The sequence below is a fragment of the Mytilus galloprovincialis genome, chromosome 10, assembly GCF_965363235.1.
Source record: "Mytilus galloprovincialis chromosome 10, xbMytGall1.hap1.1, whole genome shotgun sequence".
Classification (NCBI taxonomy): Eukaryota; Metazoa; Mollusca; class Bivalvia; order Mytilida; family Mytilidae; genus Mytilus; species Mytilus galloprovincialis.
In genome coordinates this window covers 60,748,655-60,760,905 of record NC_134847.1, presented here as the reverse complement: position 1 = coordinate 60,760,905, position 12,251 = coordinate 60,748,655, and the positions used below count along the sequence as shown (strand labels likewise).

The 12,251-nt window shown below is 30.0% G+C and overlaps 1 protein-coding gene across 2 annotated transcripts in view; it reads right to left on the bottom strand.

Moving 5' to 3' along the window:
* Positions 1–212: 212 nt before the first annotated feature.
* Positions 213–12,251, bottom strand: part of LOC143048022 (X-linked retinitis pigmentosa GTPase regulator-like) — a 39,870-nt gene continuing 27,831 nt past the window's right edge. For both annotated transcript variants that reach the window (XM_076221451.1, XM_076221452.1), the window contains 8 exons: positions 9,493–9,588; positions 8,817–8,903; positions 7,891–7,993; positions 6,821–7,033; positions 6,333–6,436; positions 5,545–5,664; positions 4,451–4,624; positions 213–3,326 (listed from right to left, as the gene is read on the bottom strand). In XM_076221451.1, coding sequence (XP_076077566.1) covers positions 3,303–3,326; positions 4,451–4,624; positions 5,545–5,664; positions 6,333–6,436; positions 6,821–7,033; positions 7,891–7,993; positions 8,817–8,903; positions 9,493–9,588 — 921 coding nt within the window. In that variant the 3' untranslated portion in view covers positions 213–3,302. The remainder of the gene's footprint in view (positions 3,327–4,450; positions 4,625–5,544; positions 5,665–6,332; positions 6,437–6,820; positions 7,034–7,890; positions 7,994–8,816; positions 8,904–9,492; positions 9,589–12,251) is intronic.

Below are 12,251 nucleotides of genomic sequence, written 5' to 3'. Positions count from 1 at the left end.
CATCCAAATAACAATTTATAAAATAGACCATTATATGTACGACCTTCAACACGGAGCCTTGGCTCACACCGAACAAGCTATAAAGGGCCCCAAAATTACTAGACGTGTAAAACCATTCAATTGCAGACCATTTCCTTGATATCCTAATTCATTAAGTTCATCTATCCCTTTTTCCATATGTTGATTTTATCAATCATAACATGAACAAAAAGTTATAAGTTTGCTTATAATTTATTATAAAAGGTAGCATTTTGATAACTGTACATAATCTACATATTATACATTTGTACAATTATTTACATTTCATTCATACCTACATGTACTACTGATCCTTTTCCTCCCTTCTAATCTATACAGTAAAATCTAACTTTACTTGATTTATAAATATTATGTTTAAAAATGTCAATAAATAATCTGAATAACTCTACAAAAGAACAAATTGTTAAATATACTTCAATATGCATTATGTGGATTGGCTGATATTTTGGAGTACCAATTTTCATCGATTGAGGAAAATTTGTATTTCATGGATACTTGATCTTTTGTTGTTAATAACAAAGTCTTAATATCAGCCTAAAGAAACTTCTTTTTTTGTTGAAAACACAAATCTGTGGTTCACCTAAACCTTAAAAAAAACATGAAAATTGGTTCTTCACCAATAATGAGTTCTCACTATTCAGTTAATAAATTGCTATAAACTTTGATGTTTGGGGATAATTGTGTATAAAAAGAGACGTGATATACATGCCAATGAAACAACAACACAAATAACCAAATAAAATTAAGAGGTCATTATACTAGACAGTCTTGCAACAATTGAGTAACATAGAAATAGCCCCTCAACAGCTGTGAATAAATTTAAGAGGCTATCTAAGCTATGCCAATCATTTATAATAAAATGCTATTTTTTAGGTAATATATCAACATGAAAAGAGAATGGATTGTGTTTACAGATAATAATAGTTAAAATTTGTTAAACATATGAAAATGTTAACATCAAAATGATCCTGTGTAAATGATTTAAATTTAAGGTGACTATAACTTCATCCTCATCAACATTAAACCAAAACATTAACCTGATAACGGAGAGATGAAGGGAGAGACTAATGAATAGACAGACACACAGAGCCGAAAATATCAAAGGGAGGCATAAAAACTAATCCTGTCTCTGATTAACAGAATTTCAATGTGGAAATGTTACCTCAGTATTACAAGTACACAACTGGCCAGGTTTGAAAAAATATTATTGATCTAAATTTGATCAGATAATGTTTCTCAATTCATATATTCATTCACTGAAGAGTCTTCACAAATCTGCTATAAACCTATTACCTTTTAGCAAATATTCCTACATTTCTTAAGTTTTATAACAAAATTAATATAATGTTCAAGTATAAATATACACCCCTGGTATTATTTCCTACATAACCTTATATACACATAAAATGTATACTTCAAACATGTATTAGTAAGAAAGGATTAAATAATTCCAAAATAATAAAATTATATTGGCAAAATTGCAAAAATTCAAATGAAATAATTGCTAAATTGTAATGAAAAATCACAGATAAGAACTTACATATAATTTAAGTTATATGAATTTGTCTTTTTGGTTTATTTGAATTCACAAAACATTCAATTAATTTTTTAAATAGTAGATATTAGTTAATACATGATGATCTACAAAAAGCTTTATGTTTAAAAAAAAACTGGTAAACTTCTTTTGATAATCAAAAACAATATTATAAATGTTCTATTAATTGATTCAGACATTGATGAAAAAACACACATAATTTGCACCCTGTATGTCTTAATATCCGAAAATGAATATCTTACAATATAATGACTAAATGCATTATCACCATCATGTACAGAGCTATAAATGTTGTATTTAATTTTACATAGACCTTGTTTCTTCTATTGTCAAAGCATATGATGTTTTAATAGAATTTGTGAAGAACATAAAAAATTTGTATGTGTATAAAAAACAAACAGGATAATGTTGCTTCCATTTTTGAAAAATACAATTTATCTTATAAAACTTTTAAAATTCTAAAGAAAAACAATTGTCACTGAGTGTCTTTATAGGCAATAATATCTAAACTTTGACCTCAAAAGTGAAATATAGCTGTCGGTAAAATCAATCAAATTTGATGGGACAAATGAATTTCGCCAAATAATTAAAGGACTCCATAATCTTAAAATAGGTTATTTGACCATTTAACTGCAAATCATTTATTTATAAATTCAATTTTATACCCTCAGGGATGAAAGAATATTTGCTTTACATAAAAGTCAGTTTGGTTTAGAATGACAGATGATCGGCACGAGCAATAATACTATTACCATGGCATAGAATTTTAACAAAAATATGTCACAGTGATAATTTTATTGCTACAAATTGAAATAGGCTGATCAAGATTAAATGAAATAAATTTACACATCTTCCTTCACATGTAAAGCAATTTCTATACATATATTTTTTCAATATTGCATTATATCAAGTTTTCTATACAAGTTAAAAACAAATTGAGGATAAAATAATACAATATCTAACAGTAAGCTGTAAACTTTTTAATCAATTTGCATGCAAACAATTATCACATTCCCTTAAGAAAACATTCAGCTATACCTAGTTTACTGCAAAAAGGCTTATTTTTGTAAATATCTATAACAATCATTTGAGGGGGGAAAATCACCACTACAAAAAGTGCATTTAAAAATGTCTAATATTATTAAATCATTCGAAAATCATAGAAAGAAAATTGAAAACAACACATTTAATAATTGCATGCGCCTGAAGCCTTTTTCTGGATTCACCTTCATCAGAAACGCCCAAAGCAAAAACATTTGAAATCCAAGGATGAAATAATAACTATTACATAACCTTAACTATCCTTCTTGGTATAAATTCTATATTCAATTAAAAGAATATTTCTTCTTACAATAAGGTGTACATAACATGGATATGAACTCATCTACTTTTAAAGCATGATTACAGAATACTGATCCTAATTATAATCACATTTGACACTTAACTATGCACTAAATATTGACCTTACAGTTACAAAACATAAATATCACATGAAATAAACAGTAACCAAGGTAACAGATTATAAATATTTAACAATATACTAAAATCTGGACGGAAAACAACAAGCACTAACAACAAACAATTAATCACAGATAAATAGGCTGCCATAGTTTTATAAAGGATTTCTAGTCTTTTCTCCTTAGTAATTATCCTCTAGTCTCTGGAGAGCGGCAACGGTTCTTCATTTGCAAGACATTCTCTCCTTGTATCATAATATCGTACATGAAAATGACTGAAAAATATAGATATGTTTAACTGATTCATATGTAAAGGCATTTCCTTACCATTTTATTTTGAATACATTCATATTTGTACACACCTTTAACATTTTCATATTATATAAAACATTAAAAAGAGGAAGGGGTTGGTCTTTGAAAAAGAACTAGTTTAATCCCATTATGTTCATGTACCTAGTCTTATACCTGATTCTGTTACTGTTTTTTTTTTTTTGTTATGGTCTTTTTTTCATTTTTTTTTTAATTTGGGAATTAAGTCAATCTTTGTTAGTGTTAACTTGTATATGGAGAGTTGTCTCATTGGCACTCATACCACATCTTCTTATATCTGTTTGTTAAATTTATTCAAAACTTTTTTGTAGCAATTAATAGTTTGGACTGTTTTTGGGATTCCTGCTTGTTTTTAAAAACCATGTGTCGACTTCTGAATGTCTTTACTTATTTGTACTGTTGTGTTTTTGTCTCATTCATGTGTATACAACACATATCTTATTTATGTTATTATATAACAGACATTTATCAAATATATTTCTTATGCAGCATACTGACATCTAAAAGTAACTCAATTTAAAGTGTTAGGTATTAAATCTCAATCTATGAAACAACTATTTTTCATATGCTTGTATTGCCATGCAAGGATTTACATTCACAATGCTATGTATATATTTAAACATCTTCAATATCTAAGTGAATCCTATTATATATTGATTTACTTTTGAAAATTTATCCTTTCTCTTTTACTTTGCAGTATCAATCACTTACAAGAATGTGTACATAGTACATGGATGCCCCACTCACACTATCATTTTCTATGTTCAGTGAACCTTAAAATTGGGGTAAAAACTCAAATTTGGCATTAAAATTAGAAAGATCACACCATAGGGAACATGTGTACTAAGTTTTAAGTTGATTGTACTTTAACTTCATCAACAACTATTGACTAAATCTTTAACCCAAACCTGGACAAACAGATGGATGAACAGACGGATGGACGCACAAACCGAAAAAAACTTAATGCCAATTATAGTTATCAAAGGTACCAGGATTATAATTTAGTACGCCAGACCCATAAATGGGGCATAAAAAGAAATCAAATCATTTGGCTATCAAGTTAAAATACCTTTTTCTGATTTGTGGCCTTTGGTTCCTCTTTTTTGTCCTCTTTCTTCTCTCCCTCTTTTTCACTTTCCTTTCCATCTTCCTTTTCATCTTCTTTGTCACCTTTCTTGTCTTTATCCTTCTTTTTATCTTTTTTGTCCTTTTCTTTCTTCTTATCTTTTTTCTTGCCTTTGTTCTGAAATCCAAATAAGTAAAAACATGAAAAAGTGCAGCCAAAATATAGTTTACCTGTTCCTTATTGTAACTGAGAAGATGAGGTAGCCATTGTACTACAAAAACAAGGACAAGAATAAGGAATATATGACAGGAGAAAATGCAAGAGCATGAGGCATGTGTTATCACAACTTTTCTTCAGCAATTTTAAGAGTTTGACCTGTTGTAGAGAGATTCCTGCATTATGTTGAAAACTATGTGTTGACCTCTGATATCTAAGATATTGATCATCAAGCCTTCTTCAGCCTTTTGATATTTCAAACTTCTTACAAGTATAAAGGATAAGATAACAATCTTTTGTGTTGTGCAATCTGCGAAATTCATCCAAAGTGAGTCAAACAAGAATGTGTCTATATAGTACACGGATTTGACCACTCACACTATTATTTTCTATGTTCAGTGGTTCTTGAAATTGGGGTCAAAACTTTAATCTGTTTTAAGATTAGAAAAATCATATCATGGGGAACATGTGTACTAAGATTCAAGTTCAACTTCATCAAAAACTACTTTGACCAAGAACTTTAACCTGAAGCAAGACAGACTGACAAACTAATGGAAGATAGGAAGCACAAACCGAAAAACATAACCCCCCTAAGTGAGGGGGGGTTGGACCTTTCTCCGGACTCCAGGGTCAGGTGTTTTTAAGCTCGGGATTTCATTTCCTTTCGGATCTGGGAATTCTTTTTCGAATTTCAGGATTTTGGGATTTAAATTTTTTTAAGCTTGGGATTTTGGGATCAAGACCCCTACAACCCCCTCACCCTTCCTAAGTGGAACCTCTGGATTTCATGTTTTTAAGCTTGGGATTTTAGGATCAAGACCCCTACAACCCCCCTCACCCTTCCTAAGTGGGCATTTAAATTAAATCTTTCATTCATTTACCTCATCATCATCTTCTTCCTCATCATCTTTTTCATCTTCATCTTCATTCTTATCTTTTTTCTTGTCTTTCTTTTTATCTTTTTTATCTTTCTTCTTGTTCTTGTCTTTTTTGTCTTTTTCCTAACATTTTTAACATTTAAAACATTATTCTAAATTTCATTAAGACTTGTGTAAAATGATATTACAAATTTAGTTGGTAAACTGATCCTAAGCCAATTTTTAAGCCAGAATATTATCCCCTTTTAAGAAATCCCTATAAAACTTTACAATTTTAAAACTTTAGAAGAATTTCTTTTTTTAAAGTTATCAACCTGTAGACATGATAGAATAGAAAATTCAAATGCTATTAATGCTTTACCATACCATTTATCGATGGTGTTATATAAATAATTCAGTAAAATTTTAAAAAATTAAAGTCACTGAAGTGTAACCAAATGAAATAAATCCTTAACAGCCTTGACACCATTGTTGATAATGATAAACTAACAACTAGCTGCATGACAAAAGTGGTTACAGTTTAAATTTGAAGAGAAAAATTGAGAATGGAAATGCGGAATGTGTCAAAGAGACAATAACTTGACAAAAGATCTGTTAACAGCCCACAGTCACCATTGGGTAAGTTAGTTTCCATACAAATATAAATCTCTTACAGTAAAAATAAAGTAACTTATAACTATCAATTAAAACGTAATACGTACTTAAGGTTGTCTTCATTATCTGATTAAGGCAATGAAGAAAATTTCATGCAATATTGAATCAACTTTCTAAATTTAATGAACAATAAAAACCTTTTCTTCTTTTTCAGATTTTACTCCTTCCTCTTCTTCTTTGTCCTCATCCTCTTCTTCATCTTCATCTTTCTTCCCTTTTTTCTTCTTTTTATCTTTTTTATCTAAAAAAAAAAAAATCTATAAAATACTCAGCATCAAAAGAAAGAATTTAAATTTACTGAATTATAAAATTTAATTTTAAATAACACATTTCGGTCTCTTAAACACAAATGGACTTATATTTATTAGCATAGTTTCTACTAATGACTTACACAAAGCAAAGACATTTTAATTACCTTGAAAAAAGGAGAAAAAAAAATGTATTAAACAGAGGCCCAAAACAATTTGTAAATTGGTAATTTTATGTTAAATGTAAATTTTACCAAGCTTATCAAATAACAATTGTAGCAATACCTCCTCCCCTAAATTAACTTAATACAGAACTATTCAACCAAAAAACCTGAACATTCAACAAAACTATTTCCCACACAGTTTCAGATGGCTACCTTTCTTTTTATCTTTTTTTCCCTTCTTGTCTTCTTTATCTTTTCCTTTCTTTTTGTCTTTCTTTTTCTTTCCATCATCTTCTTCCTCTGACATTTCTTTTTTCTTTGTTTCTTCATCTTCTTCTTCTTCATCATCTCCTTCATCTTCATCTGACAAACCAGTTGATGTACCAAATATCTTAGTTTTAGAGGATTTCTTTCCTTTCTTTTTATCTATAACAGAATTCGAATATTACAATGAAGCAACCTGTCTTATTTTTTTACTTCAAAATCATTACCTGTGAAAATTTTCATTAGTGAAGAAATTTTTTCAATCCATAAACATAAGAAAGAATGTCTATATTAATGTCTAAATTCATCTATAAATTTATCATATACATGAGAATGACAAGTTTTTCCAAGTTCTGTTGACATTTTCTAAGAAAAGAAAAGAAGATTCTAAACAACTTGCTCAATCTCTGTCCGGTGTCATAAAAATTCTTCATATTTGATTTCAATATTATTATTTTTGTGTTTTTTTTTAAATGATTTAATTATTTTATAATCATGAACCTCTTTTTATTTAAAAACACCCAAGGACTGTATATTTGAGACTGACCAACAAGAGGAAGGAATGAAAAGCTATGACAGAGACTTTGAAGACAAGATGTATATTAAATAGAAAATATGTTAAAGAAAATTTACAAAATTAAACCTGTGAAAATTGATAAATCTGGATGTTTTTCTTCTCACAACTAGGTTCTTAGCATTGTCCATGAATTTACATAAGACAAACTTTAGTCCGAGTGCAGTAATGAAAATTAGACATATGGAAGAAAGGTCAAGGGTAACACTAATACCCGTGTAGCCTATGGCATGAGGATAAAAATATATAACATGAAAGAATCATTAAAACACAATCCACTCTTACTACCCTTAAGTTGTATTCATAAAATTCTTACAAAACTGTATATGAAACATTAAACATAACTGAATGTTGAATCTCAATTTACATTTTTATACAGAAACACTTGCAACTTCTGTACAGGCTATGTTGAATCAGGTCAAATTGTAAATAATATCAATCTAACCTTTCTTCTTTTTATCATCTTTCTCTTCATCTGTTTCTTCATCCTCCTCATCTTTCTCATGTTTACCTTTTCTTGGTTGAGGAACAGGTACTGTTGGCAAGGTCTGTAGAAATAATTTCTTAATAAATAAACTTTTTTTTCTATTTTGTCAAATAATTTACAAAACATTATCAAAAAAATATTAACTTTAAGATATCTACTTCTTTAGAAACTTAACTAGTTGCAATCCTTTTGTAATTTACATTAAATCTTTTTGTATATTTGCACAATGTGAAAATTTCAGACTTACTGGGATTCCTAATGTACAGCCTGCTTTATGAAATACATAAATGGTAATGTAACAATTTACCCAAAATGCAACGTTTTAGAGGAATGTTGTGTATATATACACTATTGTCTTGTGAAACTTATTGTTAACTTTCTGTGGATTGATTCATTTTGAATTTGGTACCAATTGGCGTGGATTGAGGAAAAAAGTTAATTTCGGGGTATATTTGATTTCATGGATTTTTAAAGTCTCCATACAAGCCATTAGGAGAGGGTGGTAAAGGGTTATTTTCGTGCAACGTGTTTTGCCATTTTTATTTCAAATGCAGCCGTGAAAAAGGTTAGTTATTCACCGTGTTTCATAAAATCCGTATAAAGATCAACGTGCAAGACGTTTTCAATTGTTCGTTCATCATGAAATGGTAATGTTATTTCGCGTTCTTCCGTGCAGATACCCCCCCTTCACAACCCTCTTAGAACATAATTACCTTGTTGAAAAATCTAAAGGTTCACCTTTCCCCAAGAACCCCACAAATAATAATTAATCCACACTACTTTTAAATTAATTTTTATATCTTTCCCATAACATTGATGATCTTTAATTTAAAACTAAGATGACTGTCGAACATTATAAAAATCTTCCTAAAAACAATATTTACCCGTAATGTTGATGATGTTGATGCTTTAACTTCTTCCTCCTCAGAGTCTACATGCTTGTCTTCTCCCATCTTTGGTAATGATCTTTTCTGTAAAATAGAAAACAAACTATCAATTTATTAAAGTTTATAAAAACTGTGTTTGCACAAATTTCGAAATGCAAGGGAAATTCAAAATGGAAAAATGGCAAAATTCAAATCTCATCCACATCAAATGAATGGAAAACAACTGCCATATTTTTGAATTGGTACCTGCGTTTTCTTATGTAGAAGATGGTGGATTAAACCTCGTTTTATAGCTAATAAAACCTCTCACTTGATTGACAATCGCATTGAATTTGTAAACACAAAATATATATAACACTTTTTCCCTCTATAAAATTGAAATAATACTTATGGTATATAACTTTTAACCTGATACATTATCTTCACTGAATAAAATACAAACATTGAAAGTCAGTAAAAGTATATTCAAATTCATATGTGAAATACCATTCCCTTATCCTGTTGATATGACCTAATGACAAGCTTTAATATTTGGTAAAATTGCTTTCAACAGTAAATACCAACACATGCATTATCTCTGTCAGGAGTTGTTTTTATATATGCAGGTCCAAGGAAAACTATTTTAGAGGACTGATAAATTGTAATTGACACACATAAGGTAAAATCATAATACCGTTGGTGTAGGTTTAGACTTTGACTCCTCCTCCTCTGAGTCATCCTCATCTTCTTCTGATTCTGTTGGTTTGGATAATTTTGATTCAGACTGTTCCTGAAATAGAATATTGACATTCTCAAGGTATACTCTGCAGAACAATCTAGTGTGAAATTAATCAATGTATTATGCAAGTCAAATATTTTCTACAAAACTTAAGAATTTCATTTTGACAAAATGCTTAGAATTGTTTCATTATGTTTTAACATGGAACATTATAAAATGATAAAAAGAATTAACAAGAGGCTGTCACAACGACAGCAAACCGGATTTATTAACATTTATTTGTATTTACTGATGAATGGTGAAAGTGAAAATCGTCAATATCAAATTTGACCTCCATTTTGTCATCAGTATCAACATATTAAAATTTGAAAAGCTTAGATTGAATGGTTCATGAGTAAATGCAACAACGTGAATGGAAACACCATTTTACGATCTTTCAAGAACCATAACTCCTGAACGGTAAAAGTCAAAATCGTCATTATTGAACTTGACCTCTATTTTGTCATCAGTAACAACATATTAAAATTTCAAAAGCTTTGGTTGAATGGTTCATGAGAAAATGCACGGACACGACGGGAAACACCATTTTTCAATCTTTCAAGAACCATAACTCCTGAACGGTAAAAGTCAAAATCGTCATTATTGAACTTGACCTCCATTTTGTCATCAGTAACAGCATATTAAAATTTTGGAAGCTTTGGTAGAACAGTTCATGCATAAATGCACGGACACGACTGGAAACTCCATTTTTCAATCTTTCAAGAACCATAACTCCTGAACGGTAAAAGTCAAATTCGTCATTATTGAACTTGACCTCCATTCTGTCATTAGTAACAACATATTAAAATTTGGGAAGCTTTGGTAGAACAGTTCATGCGTAAATGCACGGACAAGTCCATTTTTCAATCTTTCAAGAACCATAACTCATGAACGGTAAAAGTCAAAATCGCCATTATTGAACTTGACCTTCGTATAGTTGTCAGTAATAACATATTAAAATTTTAAAAGCTTTGGTTGAACGGTTCATGAGTTAATGCACGGACAACATTTGATTGCCGCCCGCCCGGCCGCCCGCCCGCCCGCCCGCCCGCCGTACATCCCCAAATCAATAACCGACATTTTTGTCACAATCAAAGAGCTGATAGCTCTGAAGTGGAAGAAGGTGAATAAAAGGTAACTTGAATTACCATAAAAGCAGCCCCACTTACCCAGGCTGCTTTGTTCCATTATCGTTAAAATGTATTTTTTTTCTTCAAACAAGAAAAGGTCATAAGTACATGGATTTCCCATCCGTACAATCATTTTCTATGTTCAGTTGACTATGAAAATTAGGTAAAATCTTTAATTTGGCAGTAATTAAGAAGATCATATCAAGAGGAACACATGTGTACTAAGTTTCAAGTTGATTGGATTTCAACTTCATCAAAAACTACCTCGACCATAAACTTTATAACCAGAAGCAGGACGGACGGACAGACTAGAAAACATATTGCCCATAAATGGAGCATAAAAATAGTAAGACTTGTTACATACCTGCCAACTTTTGAAAGTTCCCATATGGGTTTTTACTGCACAACAACAAAATTAAAGGTTACAATTTTTAGCGATGTATTTTGCAAGATCTGGATTGTCTAGAAAAAGTGTCATATTTGTATGAACTTACATGACTTACATGCCTTTTCCTTAAGTCTGTTTGCATAATTCTAGTTATATATTAAATCGGTAGAAAAATTATACATGAAGCTAGCAGAAGTTTTATAGACTACTAGCCTAGTTGCACATATTGTATGTTGACTTCTAACCAGTAATAAACAAATTTAATATATAAACTTCAATTTAATCCTTGAAAGGAGGTCTAAATTAATAAAATAATTTATAAATTTTAATTTTTTTATTTGTCCAAAATCATTTAAATTCATTTAATCAACATCCTTTTATGATTATTTGATTAAAATATTAATCATTTATAGTCTTTTTACCATTTACATTTTTAAAAGCAAAATAACTGAAAACAGGATAAAACAAAGGGAAGTAACAAAAAAGTATTTCAATATTCCCAATACACATCGTTTTGATAACACAACGGCAGTTAGCCGGAGGTAAACATCGTTGATTACCAGTATGTTTGACACCCAAGCTGTCAAGTAAAGCCATATAATTATACATCTTCTTTGATGTTCAGGTAAAATTTAACACAGCTAGGTGTCAATTACACCCGTACAGTAGTAAGAAATGATCAAATATGGCGTCTGAAAAATTTCATACACGGGAGTTTTTTCTCCTAAACGGGAGGTTCACATGTATGTTACGAAGGGCATCTAATTCACATGACAAAGGAAACCCATGAATAAAGATAACACTTTATATATCCTTTTTATTTATATAAAAATAAAATCTTCTTGTCTGCAGGATTGCAAATTCGTAACTTCAAGGGCGAACTTGTAAACAGGGCGAGTTGTACCGATACCAAATTCACGCATGCGTAATACAAATATCTACAGTTAAAACATCCTGTTACAAGTAAACAAATTACGTTCATGTGGATGAGATGAAATCTAATAATTTACATAAATAAAAGGGTCATATTTATGATAGTGATTGTTTTACAATCATAATTTACAAATTAAATGATTCAGATGCCCAATCATGTGTAAAAATCGGTGTCAGGAATCTAAGTTGTTTTGAAATTGTAATACACGAAATGAATGCGGCAT